The sequence below is a fragment of the Gallinula chloropus genome, assembly GCF_964237585.1.
Source record: "Gallinula chloropus genome assembly, chromosome: 11".
Classification (NCBI taxonomy): Eukaryota; Metazoa; Chordata; class Aves; order Gruiformes; family Rallidae; genus Gallinula; species Gallinula chloropus.
In genome coordinates this window covers 5,373,455-5,397,812 of record NC_140096.1, presented here as the reverse complement: position 1 = coordinate 5,397,812, position 24,358 = coordinate 5,373,455, and the positions used below count along the sequence as shown (strand labels likewise).

The 24,358-nt window shown below is 47.9% G+C and overlaps 1 protein-coding gene across 1 annotated transcript in view; it reads left to right on the top strand.

The window, feature by feature from the left end:
• The window catches only part of AMOT (angiomotin), a 45,815-nt gene extending 35,271 nt beyond the window's left edge, over positions 1-10,544 (top strand). The window contains exons 7-12 of the mRNA XM_084269061.1: positions 4,144-4,293; positions 4,765-4,955; positions 7,229-7,351; positions 8,032-8,264; positions 9,075-9,299; positions 10,339-10,544. Of these exons, the coding sequence (XP_084125187.1) occupies positions 4,144-4,293; positions 4,765-4,955; positions 7,229-7,351; positions 8,032-8,264; positions 9,075-9,299; positions 10,339-10,439 (1,023 nt within the window). The 3' untranslated portion in view covers positions 10,440-10,544. The remainder of the gene's footprint in view (positions 1-4,143; positions 4,294-4,764; positions 4,956-7,228; positions 7,352-8,031; positions 8,265-9,074; positions 9,300-10,338) is intronic.
• Positions 10,545-24,358: the final 13,814 nt, after the last annotated feature.

Genomic DNA, 24,358 nt, shown 5'->3' with positions numbered 1-24,358 from the left:
GTGTTTACAGCTGTTGATTCTTTTCCATTGCTGGAAGCCCTGCAGTTTGAGGCTATCGGTGTGCAGAGATTTTCAGGCAGTAAATCTTTCTGACTAACTTGGAACCAGATTGCTCTTGAGGTCAGCCAGACTCTTGTGAGCAGTGAAGCCTCTGAATCCCAAGTGTATCCTGCTTCTCCCAGCTGGCTCTGGACTGCAGAAAGAAATCTTGACAAGGGATAGAGGAAATAAAATGAAGATCAGGAGGCCAGGGTATCTTGCAGGGGTATTCCCTACATTGCTTTGCACGGTTGGGTACTCATTTTCTGCAGAGTTCCAAGCCAATCCTGGCTGCCTTTATTTTTCATGTTGCAGAGTTTACATAAACATCGCAGTGGATGTGAACTGCAGAGTGACTGCTCCTGTTTAAAATGGTTTAAATAGAAAATCTCATTAATTGAGTTAAACCCTGACCTCTGAGACCTAGTTTAGGACATTTTCCAAAGCACTCAGGGGGTTGACCTGGAGAAGATATGCACACAGTGAAAGTTGTGCCGTGTGCTGTAGGTAACGCTGGAAGTTGGAGCAGTCATGCTGGAGTGCTGTGCTGTGCTTTCAGCCGTGCACTGAGGTTATTTGAGATCTTACCCTCTTAAAGAGGTGTTATAATAAAGATGATACTATGAGTAAAATGCTCTGCATTTTCAGAGCACCCTTCAAGGCAGAACAGTTACAATACATTATGTGAGCATGAGCTTGCTTCTTAGTTAAATGCAGTACCATCAAAGGGAAAATTACTATCTTGTCAGATTCATTTTAAAATTATATACCCAAGGGAGTGACTGTGTCCTTAGGAAGCTTCAGGAATGAACTCTTATCTAGAGCACGTGTTTGGTGCAAGGCACATTGCAGGGGAGAGAATGCCAGCGTCCTTTGATGCCATCTACCCTGAGAGATGTTACTGTGGCCCTTGGCCCTCAGCAGCCAGTTTTGGTTCTTTGCTGGGAGAGAGAGGGTGGGGAATCCATGGCAAGTGACCAAGGACAAGCCTCAGCATGCTGCCTTTTTTGCTTCCTCCCATCTCACTTATGTCTGTAACACCCTGGCAATACTCAGGAAGCTCTCTTTCCAATTCCTGTCTTAGGAAAACATGATCATAGTCTCAATTTACGGTAAGCAAGTCCCTCTGTGCTTGGAAGTGTTATCCCTGATCCTCCTTACATTGAGAGGACACATCAAGTCAGAAATATTAAAAAAAAAAGAAATCATAAAAATGAGGCTTCACTACTACCTCTCCTGGAGAATCCTGGTCCACAGAAGGTAAATTGCTCCTCACGGATACTCACAGTAGCAGAGATGGCAGAGCTCGGAATGAATGGCACTGCCAGGACGTGCGGTGGGTTGTCTGAGTGCAGCAAGTGCTTGAGGTGAAGCAGGATCATATATAAAGGGTAGTTGTGTCAACAGACCCCTTAGCAAAACTCAGTTGTCTGGAGCACATCCATTCCTGTGAAGCTTACTGAACATCTGTGTTCCAAAACCCCAAAAATGACGTGAAGGATTCCTGAATTAATTCTGGGTTTGAGCCATTACAAAAAATACGCAGCCCCCAAGTTTTCTAACATTCCTAATTCTTCCTGATGCTGGAAGATAAAGTGTGTTTTGTAATTGGGAAAACAAAAAGGAGAAGTTGTCTTTCTGAAAAGCCACTGAACGAGCTGTGCCTGTACTTTAGGTCTGGTGCATGAAGTAGGCATGTGCTGGCAGTGCTGGTGAGTTGGGCAACAGCTTGTGTTGCAACATTTTACCTGCAGGTTGGGCTGATGGGAGCACTTTCAAAGTGAATATTTCAGTGGAATTTCTGTGTCCTAATTCATTTTTTGGCTGAGCTCTTGGCATTCTTTGACTGCTCGCCAGAGCGTTAATCCTCACATCTGCATACTCAGGTTTGTTAATTATGAAACTCCTGAATGCTGTCAGTGGCTGCCTTTTTACAAGGAGAATTCTACCTGTGTGTCAAAAAGCTTTTCACAACTTTAAATGCTTTGTGGTATTAATAAGAGACCAGCTGTCCATCCTTCCTTCCTGAATTTTCTATGCAGCAGAATGCGCAAGAGAGCTGATTTTCACAGGGTTATTACTCAGCTCAATGGGTGATATTTCACTGTTGGGGAGTTTATTAGGTGATCCCCTGCACTTGTCCAAGTCAGCAAGCTCACATGCAAAGCCAAGGCCCTGGGTGCTCTTCATTCCTAGGTTCTGCTCCTGACTCACAGATTGATCATTTTTGGTTAGTTTCAAAGCTGCTGTGAGCTGCTGTTAATCTAAGTGTGAATATAAACCAGTGCATCAATATTCACTTTATTGGAGCCTGAGAAAGCTTAAATCAGTGTTATTAAGTGGTATGATCTGAAGTGAAAAGATCTGTTAAGTATAACATATTTACTGATTTTCTGCAGAGCAGTGGTGGAATATTAAGTTGTGTTAAATTGTTCTTGTCCCTCCCATTCCAAACAGGCTTGAAATCTTGAGCAATCAAAGAATAAAAATACCTTTCTACTGTACATGCAGTGATGGGAAGGCCGGATTACTCACTATTTACTGTAACTTTTATTATAAAATACTTGTTTGGGGAAAATCCTTTAGGGCAGCAACATTCGTGCTGTGAGATTAGATGCCTGCTGACTTTATGAAGAGAAGAAAAGGATGCCATGTCTGGAACTAATAGTGTTTGGAGATTTCTCCCTCTGCTCTTCACGTTGCAGTCTCCAGATTGCCTCAAAGAATGGGAGCATGAAAAGGGAAAACTTTAGAAGAAACCCACGATCAGACCTTGTCAGAAGGAAGGTGTGATGTAAGAGCAGCTCATGTTGTTCAGATCAAAGACTGACAAGTTTAGTATCCTGTCTCTGCCAAAACCTAGAGCAGATTCCTAAGGAACACTGTCAGACAGGGGCCAACAAATAGCAATGCTTTCCCAGAACACTTTCCACTTCCAAGAAGGACTTCCTGAGCCAAAAGTGGTGTCTTTTGTCTTTGATATCCCTCAGCGGACTTTTCTTCCATGAAGCTGTAGAGTGGCTCTTTGAACTTGCCTAAGGGAGTCTGTGTTTGGCATCACTGTGCTTCTCTGGACTTCAGCGGTGACTATTGGGAACAGTTCCCTTCTTCCTGCTGTTTTTGTCTCTCAGGGTTTATGACAATCACAGCTGAAAAGGCAACACCACAGATTAGCCATGGAAGGACAGCTAATTGTGGTTGTTAGTCTTTGCCTTAGTGGAAAATTATGGCTATAGGTGAGCAGTATTCTATATATTAGAATAGAGTTGGGCCTTGGATGTGTTTTATTCTGAAATTTTTAATCATCATCATCATATTCTGGTTTGGTTTTCTTCTGTCTGATCTGTGGATTAACCTTGCTCAGATATTGGGGGTCTTAGCACAGTAGATTTCATTGCTTGCTGAGAGGCAAGATAGCAGCTTGGTTTGCAGGAAGGAAGCTGAAGCACAGGGGCCAGGAACGGAGCAGGACCTCTCAGGTGACACTGGGCTGAGATGACGGGGACTAATGTCCAGGCTTGTGAGAATAGACCTGGCTGCAGCATGGAGAGAGCACAGCCATGTCTGGTGTGTGCTTTGATCCTGTTTGTTACTTTACTGTTACGAGCCTGGAAAAGGATCCTGCAGTTTTTGGTGCAGTTTCTGCTTAATCTCATGAAAACATTGCCAGGGATTTCCAGGGCAGCACTGAAAAGTGTTCCTGATGTGCGGACCAGCTCTGATCCCTGTGCTTGCCACAGTTACCTTGGTGACATGTGTCAAGGCACTTAAATGCTCTCTGTTATGAACCCAGCTGCCCATTCTAGCCCATCGTGGCTCTCAACCCTTTGCAACAGAGAATTGCCTCAGTTTCCCCATCATTACCATGGGGTCACTGAGATAAAAAGAACAAATGCACCGAGTAGGAAAGCAGAGGTGGGAAGGACCTGCAACATCCTAAGTGTTGAGTCCAGAGTAGGAGTCTGAGGCACGCTGACAGCATCATCTGGACAAGTCCACCCTGGCTGGTGTTTCTGTGCTCTGCGATGTGTACCAGGCCAGGGTCCTGTTCACTCACTTGTTCTTATAATTTAACTTACATTGTGGGTTCTGTCTTTGTTTCAGCTCAAAAAGAAGCAGGTCTATGTTGAGAAGGTGGAGAAGATGCAGCAGGCCTTGGTTCAGCTGCAGGCAGCGTGTGAGAAACGGGAACAGCTGGAACATAGGCTGCGGACCCGGCTGGAGAGAGAACTGGAATCTCTCCGGATGCAGCAGGTACCCGCTGTGTCCCTCTGCTGTCCTAGTTTTCTTGTAAGGCTGTGCACTATACCCTACACCACACATAAAAGAAGGGCACTGGGTTTTTTTCCATCTTGTAAAATTAGCAAATTTCTCTTTTGGTACCTGGAATCTCGGGTTTGCTGGTGCTTTTATTGGGTTTACTTGATTTAATTCTTCCATTCCAATCACAATACTTAGATAAGAGAGCACTAGGGGATCCATCACATGACGTGATTCAGACACATCTGTGTAGCTAGATGGTTTTTGTCTTTAAGTAACCTGCTTATATTTATTTTGGTATTATTTTAAACTATTGTTCACAGTTGGAGATTTTATATAAAATTCATTAATAGCTGCCCTGAAAAGAAACCCTTCAAAAAGCTTCTGCCTTTAAAAGGGCAAACAAAAACCAGAAAAATCAATTCTTTTTCCCTTTTTGCACCCCCCCCTGCTTTTGTAACCCAGCGTCAGGGGACATCTCAGGCTGCCAACGTCTCGGAGTACAATGCCACGGCGCTCATGGAGCTCCTGCGTGAGAAGGAGGAAAGGATTCTTGCTTTGGAAGCTGACATGACCAAGTGGGAACAGAAATACCTGGAGGAGAGTGTGATGAGACAGTTTGCTTTGGATGCAGCTGCAACTGTGGCTGCTCAGAGGTAAATGAGACACTTCATAGCACAGGGATTATTTTCTTTTTCCAGCTGAATGTCATATTTCCCACCGAGGAATGCTGTCATACCACCCTCCCGTGATACCTCTCCTTGCTGTCTGAATGGCTTCTCAGACTTCTGTGTGTGAGTGGAACTTGGCTGCTTTTCCTGGGATCAATGCAAGTGCCAACACTTAGAGAAACTTTTTTCCAGGGGAAGATTCCCCACATGCAGGAGCCATTTTCCAAACTAGATTTGTTCTGAGCCATTCCTAGAAGCTGTCGATTCAAAAATAGATGTACGAGTGTTTTTTATTTCTTTAAACAGGAATCAGTCCTCACTGAAATCATGTGAGATGGGGTAAGCCTGGTGATTCATATCATTCACCCTGAATGGCTTACTTGTTCTCCAGACTGTTTTTGCAGATTGCTTTGTGGTATTGTCCTCAACATGGTTACTAACCAGAAAAACCTACTAGGAAATTCTGCTCAAAACATTCTGCTGCGTATGGAGAGCACTGCTTATGGGGGTGGGAAGGGAGGGCTGTCTGAAATTTGGGAAGAACCTCACATTCCAAGACAGCTGTACAGAGACGCTTGTTATGGCTGTAAATAGGCCCAAGTGCTTCAGATAATTGGTAAACAAGAGCTGGTGTTGGAGTGCAGCTCCTTAGTGTTAGATATTGCTTACGTAGAATTTCATTGCTCACTAGTTCCTGGTTCTTGATGGCAGATTTCATCTTAGATTGTCTCATGAACCAGATTCAAATAGGGATGCTATCACAGCTGCTTTCCTAGCTGGTAAGGTCATATTAGAATTACAGGGGTAAAGTTGCAGATCTGCTGTGTTAGCGTTTAAAGACTTATCTTATCTTGCTGGGCTGTTATTTTAGGGTATTGATGCTTCTTGTGCACTGTTTTCCTTCTCCCCAGAGATTCTCCAAAGGCTCCTGCTGCTGCTTGTCCTTAAAGGCCATGTTACGTTTTCAGTGTGTGCTGATAAGCAGGGCTGTGGTCTATGGTTTATCATGGAATGACGGGAAGTGTTAGGCCTGTGCAGGTTTTGTTCAATGAACAAGAATGCCTTCCAGTGAGGAAAGAGTCACCTATTTTTCCATGTCCTTATAGCTGCTTCTCCACTAGAAGAGAGCATTCCATTAGTGTCAATATGTCTGCAAGTTGTATGCAGGTGGCACCTATAGTGTCTCCTTCAAAAAGCCAGGCTGTGAGGGATTCCACTCATTTCAGCTTGCACAAATTTCTTTCCCTTTTCTTTGCTAGTGGAAAATAGCATCCCTTTAGAAGCTGAGGTTGCAGGAAGGATGCTTTATGGCCCAGGCAGGATAGGGTCTCAGTAGGGAGACCTCAGTGGGTCTGACCCACCTCTCAGTGGGTCAGGTTAGGATCCTTTGATGAATGAACTTCTTATGCCCTTTACCTTGGTGCTTTGCGGTTCCCAATCTGAACATTTGCAGAGTGAAAAGTATATTTACCAGGCAGTTCTTAGACCTGCTGGGTCTGAGAGAACAGAGTTCTTATTACAATGAGCTGGAGCTCTTGGTAACTCGAAATACTTAGTGTGTTTGGTTTTTTCTGATTATATTAATACATGGCTGTGTCTGTAACATACTGTTAATGGTACGAGTGGTACAGTGATACAGAACATAGCACAGTGACTTCGTTCTGACTGAGCAGCATCAAGTAGAATGAAACACTCACTACATTTTGGTTAGTGGACTGAACAACTATTGCAGTGCCAACATCATCAGGCTCTGTGTGGATTCATTCAAAAACCATTGTCAGCTCACAAGTTTTTTGGACCAAGCTGCTTAGGACTGAGAAACTTCCATGATTAGTTCCCTTGATACTCAGGTTCCTGTGTGATATTGTTGGAAGGGGAAGGGCAGAAGCCTTACATGGTACGCAAAGTTTGCATTGTTTTAATTCAAGAAAAGTACCTGGTGTTCTGTACTGTCCATCCCCCTCCCCACGCCCTTGGATTTGCCTCATCGATCAGTTTACAATAGTGCAGTGAATCAGATGAATGATTGACCCAGGATAGACAGTAGATTGACTAGTGTTGTGATGACCTGTGTGTCTTTGTAATCCTCCTTTCCTTAGGCATGGGAGTTGGACTTTGGGAGACACTGAGCCAGCCCAAACTCAAAACAATAAAAAGTGGATATTCTTGTTTGTTCCTTTTGAGCGGTAATTTTGTGTCACTGGGAGGAAAGCAGCAAACTCAGCTGGTCCTTCATCTGCTCTACTGCTTGTTCTCAGGGACACGACGGTGATCAGCCACTCGCCGAACCCTAGCTATGACACCTCGCTGGAAGCTCGCATCCAGAAGGAGGAGGAAGAGATCCTGCTTGCCAACAGGAGGTGTCTCGACATGGAAGGAAGGTAAAATGCGGTTTGGTCCTATCTGGCTTCTTTAGGGTAGGGATTTTGAATTCATTGTCTGGGTAGACGCCTCAGAACCAGAAATTCTTGTGCCTTCACCAGTAGTAACGATGTCGGATGCTAAATGCTCATTTGGCCAAGGAATTATCTACAGAGCAATCCAAAACCTGTCTCAATACTGAGAGCTAATGCAAAAAAGCCTTGTAGATTTTTTGCATTTAGGTTGTTCCTCTTCTCTCCTCAGGACATCTTCATCAGACCCCAGGCTCCAGCCACCTCTTAAAAGTCTCTCAGAACTGTTTTCCTTGTGGTTAGGTCCAGTGTACAGTCCTCAAAGTGTGTTAATCCCCCTCTTTCTGTTCATCTTACATCCTGTTCAAAACTCTCAGCTTTGTCTCAAAGCCCCTTCTGTGGCTGTTGAGAGCAGTTTCCAGCAGCCAAAGCCAGGTGGACATCTCAGTGCCATTCTCTCATGCATGTGTACAGGAGGTTTCATGCATGACCTGCTCTGGTGGGCCAGTTATCAGCCAGGATTCAGGGCCATAAGCTCGCTCTCATCCTCTCTTTGCTTCCCCAAGTGCTGAAGGGGGGGTCCTGCTCATGGCCATGGGGGCGCCGAGGCCTCATTCCAAGGAGACAAGAGCACAAGTACATTGTTGTTCTTTGTGTTTCTCACAAAGGATTAAGACTCTGCACGCTCAGATCATTGAGAAGGATGCCATGATCAAAGTCCTGCAGCAGCGCTCCCGGAAGGAGCCCAGTAAGACAGACCAGCTCTCCTCAATGAGACCCGCCAAGTCGCTGATGTCGATATCCAACGCTGGCTCCGGCTTGCTGTCCCACTCGTCGACACTGAGCAGCACTCCCATCCTGGAGGAGAAGAGGGAGGACAAGAGCTGGAAAGGCAGCCTAGGTAATTTTAGAGTAACAATAGCAATTCAGCAACAGGAATCACTGCTTAGAGGGGAGGCAGAAGCAGCAGAAAGGTGTATTCAGCAGACAGATCAGCGGGGCTAACATGCTGTAAAGCTGACTGCAAGCAAGATGGCACACATTTGGTACAACTGCTTGTTTTAATTGCTTTTGGGAGACAGTGACTTCTGATGTCCAGGTTCTGTCATTAAAATATGTAAAAAAATATTGGATACCTAAAAGTATGTACCCAATTTGGTACCTGGCTTCAGGGATCTTTGAAATACAGAGTTGCCAAGTGCTTGCTTTCAGCTGGGTGGTTACAGCTGGCTGAAGGTGTAAAGTCTCCTTGAATCACAGAATCACAAGGTTGGAAAAGACCTTTAAGAGCATCAAGTCCAACCATTCCCATCCTAAGCTAAACCATATCCCTGAGCACCTCATCTACCCTTTTTTTAAACACATCCAGGGAAGGTGACTCAACCACCTCCCTGAACAGGAGCAGAAGTACTGACCAGGGTTGCTGTCCTGCAGTGTTGGGCCTGCACTAGCATGACACCTGACTGGAATGCTCAACACCGGTGTTCAGAGAAAATGAGTTGTAACAAAGCAAATCTTAGGAGATTTTTTTTTCTTTTTTTCAAGTACTTCAGTAGCCAGTGGTGGAAGGTGCTGTAGAAAGGTAAATCAGTGCTGTCCACTGAAGCACAGAGTGCTTTCCAGATCCTAGAGCGAGTCCTACAGAGGGGTGCAGAACTGATACCAGTTAGTATTCTGGGGTTGTGACACTTTCTTCCCTTCCTTCAAAAAGGTGTTCTGCTGGGAACAGAGTATCGCTCCGAATCCATTCCCTCCACGCCCTCTCCTGTCCTCCCTTCCACACCACTGCTGTCAGCCCACTCGAAAACAGGCAGCAGAGACTGCAGCACCCAGACTGACCGGGGGAATGAACAGAGCAAAGCTGCCCCTTCCACTGCAGCTTCCGCACCAGGACGACTCCCCAGTGCCAGCCTGGCCTACAGTGCAGACAAAACAGGTAACAAAGCTCAGCTGCCCTCCCAGAGGGGTCCCTGCCACTGACTCACCATCAGTTCTGCTCCTGGGGCAGGCCCTGCTGTCCCGTTTTCCATTCAGGAAAACTGGGGTTAGTTTTTGTGAGGACAGATGCCTCTTAGAGGCAGCTTGACAGTGTTCTGGGGGGTCTTAAATGTTTTAAAGGTAAAAAAAAAAGCCCAAAGAATAGTGGCATATGCATGGACACGCTGGGTAGAGAGCGACAGCAAGATTTAAGAACATGAGTGAATTGGGGACATGCAAATCCCAGGATAGCCCCTGAGTCAGTGTCTGCTCTGAAGGGAATCGTGAGCAGCATCCAGGGCTTCAGCAGTGCCTGACAGTGGGCTGTAGAAATGGGCCCTTGCGTTTCAGTGGGTATTCACAGCACAGAGCACTCAGATGCGGGGAGGGAGAAGCAGGAAGGGTGACTCTCCTGGTGAAGCTGCCTCCTTACTGTGCTGTCCCAGCTGCGAGGCCATGTTAGCGTCGGCACAAGGGGATCCAGTTGACAGCGACTGTCGCGGAAGCTGAGTTTGCTTCCCACAGAGCTCCGAGCTGGCAAGAGCTGCTCATTTTCCAGCCCACTCTGCCAAATCAATGCAGATTACACAACCTTGCCTCTTCTACTTACAGACACGTTACAATTATGTTGTTCTTTATGGAAGAGTGGATCTGGCTGGTCTGCTGTGCATCTTGCCCGTGCTATGCACTCTAATGGGTATCGAGGGAGATGGGGGAAGGGGTTTTGTGCTGAAAGTCTGCACTCAGCTACATTGGTTTAAATGCAGTCACTCCAGTTCTGTGCCATGGTGTGTCAGTGGGAGATGCTCAAAGGGAGTTTGATAAAACATCTTTATTTGTCTGGCTACATACATGAAGAATTGATTTTTTAAAAATGAAATAATGAGTTGTTACCTGTCTTTTAGCCAGTGATAGAAGATGACTTTTAAAACATTGTTTTTCTAACCTCATTAAAGTCAGAGCTTTGATTCTGTCTCTTGTTTCTCCTTGTCATGTAGATGGGCCGCTCTTCCACTCCAGCACTCTTGAAAGAAAAGCCCCTGTTCAGGCCATGGGGCAGGACCTCCCAGATGGAGAGATGGTAGAATACCTCATCTGAAAGGCTGTACCAGGATCTGAGCTGGGATACAGTAGCAAGAAATTTTTAAAAGACAATTTTTATTGGGTAAAAATTGTAGTACCTGAGTAATAAAAAAACCACTTAGCTGTTTGCTCTTGTATATTATGTCTCAAAAGTATGGACAGGTTAATTTATAATTTGTTCTAAATTATAAAAAACCCATAACACTTGTTCTTTGGAAGTTCCCCCTTTATTTTTTAAATACTGGATCTGGTAGCACCTGGAGAAAAAAACCCGAGAACTTAGGCACACTACATGTGATACTCCCATTTCAGTGTCTGTAGTCTCTGAACTGGGAGAACCTGCCCTCACAGCTGCTAACAACTAGCTGGAACGCAGTAGGATGGGCATAGTGGCCTTACAGCGATCAGGATCAGGGACTCTGTTGTGAGCATCACTTAACGGTTCCATATTACAGGTATTCTGAGAAACTCTTACAAATTTGAGTTGTGATCAAGGGAGCTTTCTCTCTAAGCTTTCTCTTTCAGTGTAAGAACTCAAAATAGGTTTTTCACGTTCACAGGCTGGAAAGATTTCCATTCTCAGTGTGGTAACAGGCGTCTTTTTTTCCTTTTTTTTTTTTTTAACTTCCCAACCTGTATTATTTCTGTATTAAAAACATGACTCCGGTGATTAATGTCACATTTCACATTGTTAGTTTGCCAGGCTTTTATACTTCAGAACTTTTTCAATAATTTATACAGTGGATAGTAAATAATATATTGCATTTGTGTTTTAGGGAAATTGCAGAAGAAGAGTTTACAGCTCAGTCCTGATCAGTTAGATCAGATTTCTGCCATTGTCATTCCATTGGCTTTAGCAGAACTATTCCAGATTAACCATGGTGCAAGCCCTCTTGCTTTTAGTCTCCTGCATCCATGAAGATCTTTCTCTGTAGGAGATTTTTCTGTATTTCAAATGCCCTTCTAGTTTGTGTGTCCTTCCTTCTTGGAGATACTAGAGTTTTTCTCACATAGCAACGCCTCAGCAGTAGAGCTTTAAAGAGAGGCCTTGTGTAAAGTTTCAGACAGCAAATTCTCTCTTTCCAAAATAACTTTTTTTCTTCACCTAACTGGAGGGAGAGGGTTAAAGACAGTCCCAGAGGAAAGGTACACATTGAAGTCATCACATTGACTTTTGGATTTTTGGGAACTAGCACAGCTGCAGGAGTGCTTTGGTTGAAGATGCTGTAAGGAGATACAAAGACCAATAGAAGTACAGGAGTATGTTTTGTTACTGGCTTTTAATTTTATTAACACTAATAAAAACTCTTTATTTGAATGTTAAGATACTTAATTATCCAGTGGTCACACGTTGGGAACCTGGCTAGTCTCAGCTTTCTGTGCAGTATTAGAGTAGCCAGATTATAATTTCAGATCATTTCATCCCAGAAACAAGGAAACTCAGCAATTAATCATCACCCAGTCAGTGACTGTCCTCAGTTCCTACTCAGCGGGCACCACTGATACAGTGTCCCATTGAAATGGCCTTACTAGATTAACAGATCCAGCATGAATGTCACAACAGAGGGCTGGGAGGTGAAAGGAGGTGCCTTCCTCCTGCTGCATGGGTGAGTGCCTGAAGCTCAGCCATGAGCTTCACAAGCCAAGATGTTTGTCTTCTAGTGATAATCACTTAAAAAACAAGGAAAACCCTTCCCATCTTTTCTAGCAGACCTGCCTTGTTCCTCAGGCTGTGTTCCTAGACCCACAGAAGTTAGAGATGGCAAAATGTGTATGGGAAGATATGAAGGAAGTCTAAATAGCCTGCCTTTCCAGGGCTGTTCTCTGCCAGATGGGACATCGTCTTCCCAGACAGTGAGGTAGAGCCTTCCCTAAGTGTAATGTAATAATCTGTCTGAATTAGTTCCCCACAATTTTGTAGACAAATTGTTCACAGCCTCTTCATTCTCATCCCTGGGAATGTCTTACATTGCTTTCTCTTGGCTTAATTCCATCCCATTATGTGAAGTAATGCCCACTGTGGATGATTTGAAGTGATTTCCTCCTCTGCAGTTGTTGAAAAGCGCAGGAGAAGCTTTTCTTATTAGCTCAAGGTGCCCATCTTTCTTCTATTTCATCATCATTTTCAATATAGTGTTTAGTGGTTTGAGCTTAGACTGAGCAGTGAGGGAGATTAAACTGAGTGGGTGAGAGTGGGGGAAAGAGATGTCTGAGTGCTTTTCTTCTAAACACCGGAAAAAATATAGTCCATCTTTGCAAGTACTTCTCAGCAGTAGGAAAGGTGTTTTGCAACTGTTGGGCTGTAGATAAACAACTCACTTGATTCACATGAATTCTAAAATGTCTAGGAAAATTTGGATGCTTTGCAGATAATGCCTGCTTTAGAAAACCGATTTTCCCCAATCGATACTGGCTGTTCAGCTGGACTAGGTAAAAATAATTTATCTTCCTTGCAGCTCATTGTTTTCAAACTGAATGCCTTTGTTACCTGTTTTTGCAAAGAAAAGAGAAGACATAATAGCTTTCTGTGAATAAAATACAGATTATGGACAGCAACTGTCTCCTCCAGAAATGGAAGCCAGGTGGTCTCTGCCAGTCCAAGCTATCAGGATTGCAGGAGCCTTAGTAGTTCTGTGCCTGTGGAGGTAAATTTGGTTGAAGACGGTGTGGTTTTACATTGCCTAGGTCAGGTTCTTTGCCCTATTTTGATTTCTTCCAAAAGCAAAACCCCTAAAACATTTGACATGGAGGTTTGAGGTCATCTTCCTGTGCTGACAAGCTAGGAGCCATCAGGAATGTATTCTTTCCCTCGAGCTTCCTCAGAGCCATCCTGATGTGAATGTAAAAGAGCTGCTAGCTTTGAGGAAGATGTGTACTATAGTCTTCAGTCTCTGTACAGATTTTTATTTTGTTTTTAAACAGAAACTGCTTTAAGGAGACAAACTGCACACCTAGTTTCTTTTCCTTCTGTAGAGCTTATTTCTAGTAGAAAGTGATTTCTAACACGATGATTGCAATGACCTTCTTTGCAAACCAAAATTTTAGACTAAGAGTTTTTCTTAAACTCGGGTATTAGAAGCAGAATTGTAGCTTTTATAAAGAAAGCCACATATTCTTCTTTGTAGAGCAAACCAAGAAATTCAAGTGTAGTTATTTGTCCTCTTTCCTTTCACTGCTAACAGAATGGCCAAGCTCACAAGTCCTTCCCTCTGGGATTTCACAGTTCAGGGAGCTGCCAGAGATCTCAAGGCTTTTGTTCCGTCTGGCCCAATGTCATTAGTAACCTCACAGAGCTCCTACCTGGCAGCTCTGGTGGAGTCTAGAGCAGCAGGTTTTGGTCTGTGGTCTCATGGGGGATCTGTGACTTGCCCCTCAGGAGTCTGCAAAGGGTGGCTGAGGTCAGCAAGTACTGTCAGGGGGCTGAAATTCCTTATGCATGGTCTCTCTGTTGGCAAGTTTGGAGAGAGAGAGAGAGAGAGAGAGAGAGAGAGGCTGAAAACCAGCATGAGCTTTGCTTCATTTTTGAGGCTGCCTGAGTGAGGGGACTTGCAGAGCTTTAGGCCAGAACCATTTCCAAGGACACCTCCTGCTCCAGAAGGCCGCAGCAATGACTGACAGTGCATGAGATGTCTTAACAGCCACGTCCTGTGAGCCATGATACCTGTACAGTGAATCCCTGCAGCCCTGCCCAGATGATAGGCTTTTCCCATGGCTTATCAAAGGCTGGCCATGCAGGCTGGGTGCAGTTGGGCCAAGCAGAGCACTGGGGTGAGAGGGCTGGCATAGGGTAGCCTGGATTCACTGTGCTGCTTTGTGGGCAACGGTTTTACTCCGGGGAGGAGGGTGGGGGGTGGGAGGGGAGGTCTCTCTTCATGTATTTGTATAGGAACTCTTTTTTAAAAGCTTAGCATTTTTATGTCTAGAAAGTAAAAAGACATTGTAAAATGTAATTGTACTGTATTTATGAAGAAAAATACATTTCTTTTGAAAAAGATCTTACTCTTAGTTGGTTTTAGAGTCTGACTTGCACCTACACCATCTCTTAGACTTCTGGAAGCATTGAAACCCCTCTGTGCTCTCCAGCTGTGCCCTTAGGGCTGTGCTGAACTATTGAGATGGAAGAAAACAGAGACCACCTGCCCTCCTAGAGCAGAACCTGAGTCACTCAAGTCCCAATGGATCCAAACCCTTGGTTTCATCCAGCTTGGGCTCTGCTCAGGATCAGAAATGGAAGTGCCAAAATATCTGGAGACCACTTTAGAGCGATATAGCTTCCCAGAGCTGGGGTGCAGCTGGCTTTTTGCTTTGGCTGGGGAGCAGGGATTGCTCCTCAGAGGAGCCTCGCTCAGGGCTCCTGTCCTGTTGTTTGCATCTCTTCTGTTTGTAGAGGAGCTTTGTGGGCAAATGGCTTCAACCCAGTTTCCCTTTCAGCAGGGTTGAGGTTTAAATGCAGAGATACAAGTGGTTAGCTGCTTCTCTTCAGCATCCAAAATACCAGCACATAACTTAAAATACTAAAAGTTTGCCATTTCACAGCCTTAGAAAATGTGTCAAGAGAATGATCTTTCCTATAGAAATTGATACTGAAGTGAATTGTGTGGGTTATTTTTTCCTCTTTATTTAAACCATCAGGTTTATTTTGTTACTTGTGACTGAGCTGTTTCAGCTATTGAGGCAGCGCTGAAGTCCCTGAAGATTATGGCAGCTTTAATTCTAGGAAAGAAAACAAAAAAGTCAGTGTAAATGTGCACTAAGAGATCTTGTAAATGTCTATTGTTATGTTTGCAGTTAGTGATAAAATGTTTTGTGTGTTTTTAAAAAACAGATCCTGTGTTTTCAGTTTTCCCCACTGATGTGCTTGTTTTGCAGTAAGATTCCTTAGTATGAAAACCTCACTGATGACAAAGCAGAACCAGTCTTCACCTTAGTGGGTCCTCCCCACTGCTTGGCCTCCCTCTTTACCTTTTCAGCTCCATGGTAGAGATTTTGCAGGATAAAACGAGTGTTGGTTCCAGTCTCTTCCTTTAAGCATCCCTTCCCTCTTTCCCCCTGCACACACCCCTGGCACATCAGTCATCACATTAACAGCACTCGCTTTCCTTGACTTGGAGCTGTGGTGACAGTGCCACTCATCTCTCCTTTGACAGCCAGAAGGTTTTCTAGCTGTCTAAGGGTAAAGGTGTGCAAGCGACCTGCAGTTGGGAGTATTTTCTACACCAGAGTCTCCAGCAGACCTGTGTGCTTTTTGTTCAGCTGGTTTTGGTGTGTTTCCTTGCCTTTTGGGTCCCCTTCCCTTGGAAGTGCATTTAGCTCCCGACTCCAGGGCTGTCCCTTCCAGGTGGTAGAACCTGCCGCACAGGCTGTCTGTTGGACACGGGAGTGGCAAAGACATCTCCCCCAAACCCATCCCTCGCAACTCGGTGTGCCAAGACTTTGGGCTTAAGAGAGGAGAAAAGGATTTAAAAGATGTTTTGGTTTTGTTTTTCCTCTGGATTGGCTCATCCCCTTGGTCCAAATCCCTGCTGTGTGCAGTGTTGAGCACTCTGTTGTTTCCCTGATGGCCCCACAGATCACTAGGTGGCTGGAAGGTGGCTGGAAGCTAACACAAGGCATTGTGAGTACAGTTGGGTTATTTACTTTGTGGTGAAGCATTGCCCACCATTGCTTTTAAATACCTGCAAAGCAAAGCAAGATTCCCTAGCACCGCAGGAAAGAGCTCTTCCCCCCCTTCTGCTCCCCAAGGCAAAGAGAATTGCAGCATTTCATGTATTCCAGCCCCATCTCTGAATTCTCTAAGACAGAGTAAAGCAGGGTGGCAGCAAACAGCCCACCTGGTAACGTGCCTTTGAAGTGATACCTGGATACAGTGACATGTTGGAACGAAGTCATCTTTGCTTTGTATTTTGGAGGCAAACTTTAGACGCAAATTGTCACTTGTCCCTTGCCAAGAGGAGCACTGGCCTTCGAAATGAAACGCCATATGTATGTAAGGATCCGTATTTATGCACACACATGTAAACATGGACACTATGTGAAAGCTGGTGCTTTGGACAACCTCGTTGTGCAACATGAAATCTTTTCATCCCAGTTGTTTCTTTCAAACATAAATGGTTGCCTTGGAACTCCATCATTTCTCCACCTTTCTGTTTTCTGTTGCTGCATTTTAGAACCGGAAAATAAGGAAACCCACCTGTCTGCAGCATCTCAGTTTGGTGTTTTGGTGCTTTGTTTGCTTTTCCCTCACTGATGGGCTGAAGAACAGGAAGATGGGACAAGGACTTGCATCCTGACAAAGGAGAAGGGGCCGTCATGGCTCTTCACGCACTGAGCATGACCCTTGCCAAGCCGCGGTGCCAGAGCCAGGCGCTTAGCAGCACACAGCCTTTGTCCTCATTAGGTTTCAGTGTTAACAGGGCTCAGCCAGGCTCTGCTTTGGGCCACATGCAGCATCGCTCCAAGCACCCAGTGCGTCTTCTGGGGCTGAGCTGCTTCCTTTTGTTTCTTATTTTGAAAGGCATCGTGTTCTGATCACGAGCACCAGCATCATTTTTTATTTAATTACCATTTTGGGAGGTTGGCAGGAGGAAACCGCGTGCTGGGGCTGCCTGGGGCTGTGTCAGAGCCCAGCCAGACAGCACCCCCAAAGGGACCCAGCTCTCTCTTCACCTCCAGACACCATGGGCTCCTGTTTGCTTGTTTTGAAGGGGTTTGGGTGTCTGTGACCAGCCCACAGGGAGAGGACCTTCCTGGACTGGGGAGAGGAGCACTCCTGCTATTCCCTGCTTACGAATGCTTCAGTGTGGAGCTCCCAGCAGCTCCTGAGCTGTGTTTCTAGTCACTGCCTGGCTGTCCCAGCCCAGACCCTAGCCACAGCGCTGTCTGCAGCAGCAAAAAGAAGAAACCACAAGTATTTTCTTCCTAGAGCCAACCAGCATCAAAGGGACATCCTCTGGCATGGGCTGTGCTCCGGGAATACATCCCTTCAGCCCCTCCTGCTCTGGGAAAGCCTGTGGAAATACAGTAGGTCAGTTTGTGGTGGGTTTTATTTGCAGATAGCCTTTCATCTTCCCATCCCCTTCTCCACACAAAGCTGAGAGCAGTCTGGACCCTTTCATCATCCTCAAGAACTTTCCCAGAGGGAAACAGTTACCCTTCTGATTCAGCTCCAAGGTGAAGTCAATGGGAAGAGCCAGGTGCTGAGCAAGCATGAGCCGGTGTCTGAGCATCGCTGCTCCTTTCCAACCTGCTGTGACCCCCATGGGGGCCGGGGGAGTCCGCTGGGTCTCCTTCCAGGGGCCTGGGTCAGGCAGTGAAACAAAGACTGCCCACCAGAAGTTGTTCAAGGAGTGCAGGATTGTGGTTAGCACAGGCTTGGGTGGTTTTAAATGCTGAGGAGTTCCAGGGATGCCACTTCTGGCGGGGGTGAGGGAGACACACGCAATTTCTGCCCTGGTCCTGTCTTCCCAGCCGGGCCGGGACAGCCAAGAGGGCACCAGAGGCTCAGAAAAAGAGGAAACAGAAGGATTGGGAATTGCTTAATTAGAAACAGTTTTCGCCTTTAATGTTCTGCAATTACTTTGAGGTCAGTAGAATTATTAGTATTATTAATCACCGAATTTCCAGAGAACTGCAGTTAATAGTACCATAATTGGGCCGTACCATACAGCAGTAATTGCTAAGTGCCAGCAGGCAGCTAATTAAGTCTTCCAGCCCTTCTCTTGAGGCAGATCTTCCTCCTCCTAAGTCTGCATCATGCCTAACTTGGCTGCAGAGAGTTAAAAGCTTGGGGTAAGAGCAGCGGCGGGTTGGCGAGGCTGAGGCTTTCGGGCCTCTTGCCCATGTTTCCAACCGTGCCAGTCACGTCTCAGGCCACTTGTCTTCAGGCAGCTTCTGCACGTGTCTCAAGGTGGTGAGGAAAGGTGGGATCCTCTGGCTGGAGCCAGGCCAAGGAGCTGATGTTCTGGTCCCACGCAGGCTGGGAGAGAAAGCCTTTGTGTCCAGGTTAGTTACTTGGGAAGGTTACTGCTCTGCCTGCAGAGAGGGGATTTAGGTAGGGAAGTGTTGCCACCTGTAACAGGTAGGTAAAAGGCCCCTCTCTGTCACAGGGAGTGAAGCAGGGAGGGCAGCGGGGTGCCCAAATGAAGGATTTCCAAGTTTCTGCTGGGTTTGAGGTCTCTCAGCAAGGTCCATGGCCATGGAGGAGAACCTCAGCTTCAGCCCCTTGCTGACCACTGCCCACCGCAGGTGCTGCAGCCTGCCAGGGCTGGCAGGCTCAGGGAGTGTTTCAGAGCTGAGAACCACAAGGAAAGACCAAGAGGAGGAGAAGACAGCTGGTGTATTCACTGGTCCTGCTCTCTGACTGGCAGCTTGGTGAGCTCCTCATTACAATGAAGGTGAGTGCTCACAGAGCAGGGGTGTGCGGGACAGACATGAAATGCTGGTGCAGCTGGAGCTTGGGAGGACACAACCCCCTCCAGAGCAGCTTGTCTAACTCAAATCACACCCTCCTCCTCCTCCAGCCTGCTTTGCAGACTCCCAAACACTTCACCCCTTGCACTGTGCCTGTCCCCCAGCACCTCCTGCTCTGTCCCCCCAGTCTATAAATCCGTGGTTTGCACCCTCTTGCCAACTGAGGGAGGAAGCCCTTCCATCCCCTTGCAGGTCTATCCCCTCGCTGCCCTTGCGGGTGGGATTCTGTCCCCACTGAGCCCCCAGCCCCAACCCTTGCAACCGTGGCAGCTTTCGCCCTGCCCCGGGCTATCCCCGGTGCCCCCCCTGCCGTTGCTCCAGGGTAGGGATTTCTATATGGTGATGGCAGAGATTTTCCAGGAATTTGAGAACACCCAAAGCTGTTTGCGTCTTAACTCTGGGAGGAAATAATAATTGCAACGTAATTGCATTAGTGCCAACTGCAAATTACCCGTGAGTGGAAAATGAGGAGGTTAAAGCTGACTGGGGAAGCAACACGAATGAAAGATGCAGCAGCCGGCGTAGCCACAAGCTGTAAACAAACCCAGGTTTGACCTGGAGAGTCAGAACGGTTTTAGGTCGCTTGTGCAGACATGGGAAGGGGGGTGGGTATAGCCTGCTCTGCCCCCGAACAGCCCCAAATGAACCTGCTGAGTGCCACCCCACTGTTACAAGTCCAAAACCCAAATTTGGGCCACTGAGTCTATTTGAGATAATGAAACCTAAATTGCTGTTTAATTATAAATGCCTGTTGCAGTGAGGATGAGCAGCCACGCCGTGCAGTGCTGTGCCGTGCCGTGCCACCTCCACTCGTGTGTGGCACGTCAGTGGTTTAACCCTCACGCTCCTGCTAAGGCTTCAAAAAAGACCCCCAGCCCCACAGCAGGGAGGGGGGAATGCGCTTTATGGGGGGGATGAGCCAGCTGTGCCTCATGCACAGGGAATGGCTTTGGTGCTGAGATGTGTATTTATTTGTTATGGTTCAGAGCCAGGGGCTGGGGCCGCTGGGGCCGCACGCTGCCCGAGCCAGGCACTGCCAAGGCGATGCTCTGCCATCCTCCTCGCTGCTCTGGCACCGAGCGCAGCTCAGCTCGCTGGCTCCTGTGCAGGACAGGTGTGTCAGCAGGTGTTAGCCAGCTTTCAGGCATCAGCCCAGCAGAAGGGCACATTTTCCAGTGTCTGTCTGTCAGCACAGGTCCCCCCAAGGGACCCCCAGCTCCACAGTGCTGCGGTGGCTGTGCCGGAGGTACACCTGGGGACGCCCGTCTACACCCGCTGTGCCTTGGTTTGGGGCAGGTTTTTTAATGTGATGGAAGGGAGGAATTAAACCACATGTTTGGGGAGGGCAGGGACAGACTCCAGCACTCTGGGTTAAACGTTCCACTGGTGCTCTGTGTGTGTGCACAGGCGTTGTTGGGCTTTGCTTTAATCGGGCCGTTTCAGTTATCCCACTGTGCTGAAAGGGAATAAGCCTCCAGCACAGCATTTGAGCAGCTTTCATGGCTAAATTCATGCTCCCATCTTTTTTTTTCCCCTCTGCATCAAGGCTATTGGGGAAAACAAGCAATGTTTGTCTTTGAGGCACAGAGCTGTGCTAAAATTGCCTTTATTTTTAAAAATTATGGTGGCTTTTAAGCCCAGCCCCAAACTTTGCTGCTGAGCTTGTTTCCTTTGTAAAGTTTCCTGAAGCCTCCAAGGCAGCAGCACTCTGGGAGCAAATTTGCCTGGAAAGGTGCCTCTTCATTGCCCTCCTGATTTTCACAGGAAGGATTGTTTAGAAGGAATTCTCCAGCCTTGTGGGAGATGATATAAAAAGCAGCTGGGGTTCCGAAACGAGGGGGTCCTGGCTAATTAAGAGCATGGTTACCAGGGGCCATCTGATCTTCTGCATGTAGGTATTCCTCAGGCTTCACATCACTTCTGCTCCTCCCCTGAACCTCACACCCCCCTCCCCTTTCCACCAGCTTTGCTGTATTCCTAAAAATGCCCAAATTTCCAATTTTCCAGCTTCCCATTTGGGTTCCCCTGCAAGCCATGAGTCCTCCCCCAGCACTTCTGCTTTGCCCGCCCTGTGATGGGTCCTTGTGTCCCTTTGGACAGAGACAGCAGCGACACAAACCTCATCCCAGCTTGCAGCAAGTGGTGCTTTGCTGGGTCAGTGCCATGGAAGGAGATGCCCTGGTGCCCCGAGGCAGAGTGCTCCCTGGAGCCCGTGTTGGGGATTTTGGAGGGCGGTGTTTGTTCCACAGAGTGCACACCGAAACACTGACGTTCCTCAGCAGCGGTTGGGTTTGCCGGGCTGTTTTCACTGGCAGCTCATGGCCCACAGCAAGAAGTGTAAAAGACCCAACTGCTGAGCTTCCTCAACACCAGTGCTTTAAAAAATCAGTATTTTCTGTTTTATGGCCATGGTGAACGCGAGGCAGGTCTCGTTCATCAGCTGAAGAGCACTGGTGTGTCTGCTCTGTGCTGCGAGCTGGATTTTCACACCAGTGATGGACAGTACACAGGAGATAAACAGGTCGGTAGGGAAATGCAGGTGCAACAAGGCAGCCACAGCTCCCCCTTGGTAGATTCATTGAACCCAGCTGGGTCACATGTGGCTGCAAAATACTGGTCTGAAGAGGGGATGAAGGACATCACTGAGCCAGGAGAGCAGCCTGAAAGAAGAAGGGAAATCTAAAATGCAATGAACCTTTAAAAAAAGATAAATCAAGCCCCTCGGTTACCCCCCACCCCACCCACTTCTCTCACTGAGCACAGCAGAACCTGAGAGCAGGAGGCCAGGCAGGATGGCTGCTGGAGGGTGCACACAGGTTTGCCCAGTGTCCCAAAGGAGACTTTACAAGTGATGCAATACTGAGACGATGTGCTTTGGGGGGTGCATCTTCACAACACGATGCTTTTCGGGGCATCGTTGCACGATGTGTTTCGGAGCATCTCCCTCCAGCCCTTTGGGGCTGCTGAACCCAGCCGGGATTGAGCCTTTCTTTCCCCATCAGAGCGGGGACAGCCTTTGTTTCCAGCGCACCCTCCTCGCCCCATCCCAGCTGCTGCAGCGCCGGGGGACAGAGCTCAGCTCAGCGATCCCCCGGGATGGGTTTTGCGGGGCGTCACAGCCACCACCACCCCCAGCCTTGGAAGGAGCCACAGTGCATCGCCCCGGCCCGGTGCTGCTCAGCTTGGGCTGTGTTTGCGGGGCTAAGGACACCAGTTTCTCCAAGGCCTCTAGATGGCAACCGCTCGCAGCTCTGCCGAGCGCCTGCCCGCGCCCACATGGAGCTCACTGGGAAAACTCCTGCGCCGGCTTGGGGGCCCGAGACCCTTCCTCTGCCACCCTGCCCGGGAAGAAGCCAGCTTCAGGCCTGCTGGGAGCTCACAGCACCCTTCGGTTGGTTGGCCGTGCGGGTGCGGGGCCGTGCGGGCACCTCTCCTGGGGACCCGGCTCCCCGCTGTGGTTTGGGAACGAGAAACCTGAGGGCAAGAGCAAAGAATAACAGTTAAATCCCCTGGGGTTATCCCCAGCTGGCTAGGGAAAGCTTTTCCCCTTGCATCTGAACTTCAGAGTGTCTTTTTAGGTGCGGAGTGACCGGCCAGACAAGGAATACCTTGCAGGCTGCCTCACTGCAGTGGGTGCCAGGGCAGCCTGAGCTCGGGGCACCCTGTATTTGGCCACCTCCAGTCCAAGAGCTGCTCACTGTGTGCCCCGTGCAGGGTTTGGTGGGCAGGGGCCAGCTGGGTCCTGCTGCGGGTGGGTGACACAGAGGTGTCCCTGCAGCCCCGAGTGGCCAGGGAACAGCAAACATCCACCTCCCTGGGAGCTGGGCAGAGATTCATCACGGCACAAGGCGACCAGCGCGCCGCGGTGTGCAGCACCGCAGCCAGCCCTGGCAGCCCTGGCAGTGGACACAGTAAATTGCATTTGTTCTGTTAAGAAAGCAGAGCGCTTCCAGCCCAGGGGACCGCTCACAGCAGCTGCCAGGCAGATAATACAGCAAATATTGCTAGTTTTCTCTGATAAAATATAATCACAGCTTATCTCAGCGCCAGCGATGGGAGATGGGGAAAAGCAAGAGTCACCTTCCAGCTTTGTTTCTGCATGCTCATGCTTAGCACAGGCACTCCTGCTCTCTGATTTCCACCTCGGCTTTCTGCAGGTCACTGAGCTGCTGCTGGAGCTGGCAGCGAGATGCTGAGTTTAAACAGAAAGCCCCTCGATTTGCTGTCGGTGCTGCATCCTGCCTCCAGCTAAGGACAAGCCCCAGCTCAGCCCGCAGCCCTGGCTCACCCCACAGACCACACACCCCCCTTCAGTCACCCAGGTATCAGCTTTTCTATAAATTCAGAATTTCTCTGAGCAAGATGCCCATGCGCTTCCTGGCCCACAGTTACATCCACTGTCTTTGCCCCTATAAGATCAGCAGAGCAGCCCTGTGTACATCGCCCAGCTTGGCTGGGCACAATCAGCAGTTATTGCCCAAAAAAAGGGACTGATCATTCACCCCGCCAGAAACAGGATGGCCTGCTGGCATGCTGGGCACCAAAGAGCTTTACCAGCTTCTCTGGAGGACTGGTTGTCCCTGGTGAGATGTTTGCCCAGGGCTGGAAGTTGACTCAGCACAGAGCCGCAGAGGGAGCAAGGAGAGAGTTATGAGCCATTATAGAAAACAGCAAATCATTAGAATACAGTAAGAGGTAATTAATTGTCTCTATTTAGGCTGTGCTGCCTGGTTATTGATCCAGATGTGTTTTCAGCCCAGGGACCCCGACTCCTTCAGCATTTCATTGGTGGGTTTTTTCCCATCTTCTTTTCGCTGAAGCCGCCGTGCCGCAGCTCCGCATGGGGTCGCGGTCCCCTGGAGCGGGAAGCAGCCCTGTGTTCCCCTGGCACAGACCCTCCCACCCCAGTGCTGGGCACTCCTGGGCCTTTCGGCCACATGTGCCAAGATCAGACTGTACAGGGACAGGAAAATAACCCACGGCTGAGCCCTGGGAATAACAGCACGGACGTGGTTGCATCCCGTCCCTTGCTGGTGTGGTGATGTCAGAGACACCAGATGTCTCTGTTAGTGCCCAATTTAATGGTGCCTAATGAGGTCACTTCCATAAAAGAGGCAATTATTTCCTGGGAGCCATTTGCTAACGTAATTAAGTCTGCTTTTATGCCTGGTTTTAGTGACTGGCTGAGAGCAGGACTCCTGTGAAACACAAACCAAGGAGGGGACCTGACCAGCTGCATCAGGAGTCAAGTTTTCCCAGTAGGCACTGGTTTGGACTGGAGCAAGGTCAGGAGGGGTCCACATCAGCTGGGGCTCGGCTGTACCTGGGTATGAGGGGTTCGGAGCAGCCTCACCTGTGGTACCTGCTCACCTTGGCCAGCACCACACTGCCAGGAGTGGGACTCAGGGCAGCCAAGCCAGTTCCTGCTCAGGTCTGGTGCCACACATTCACCTGTGACTGCAGCTG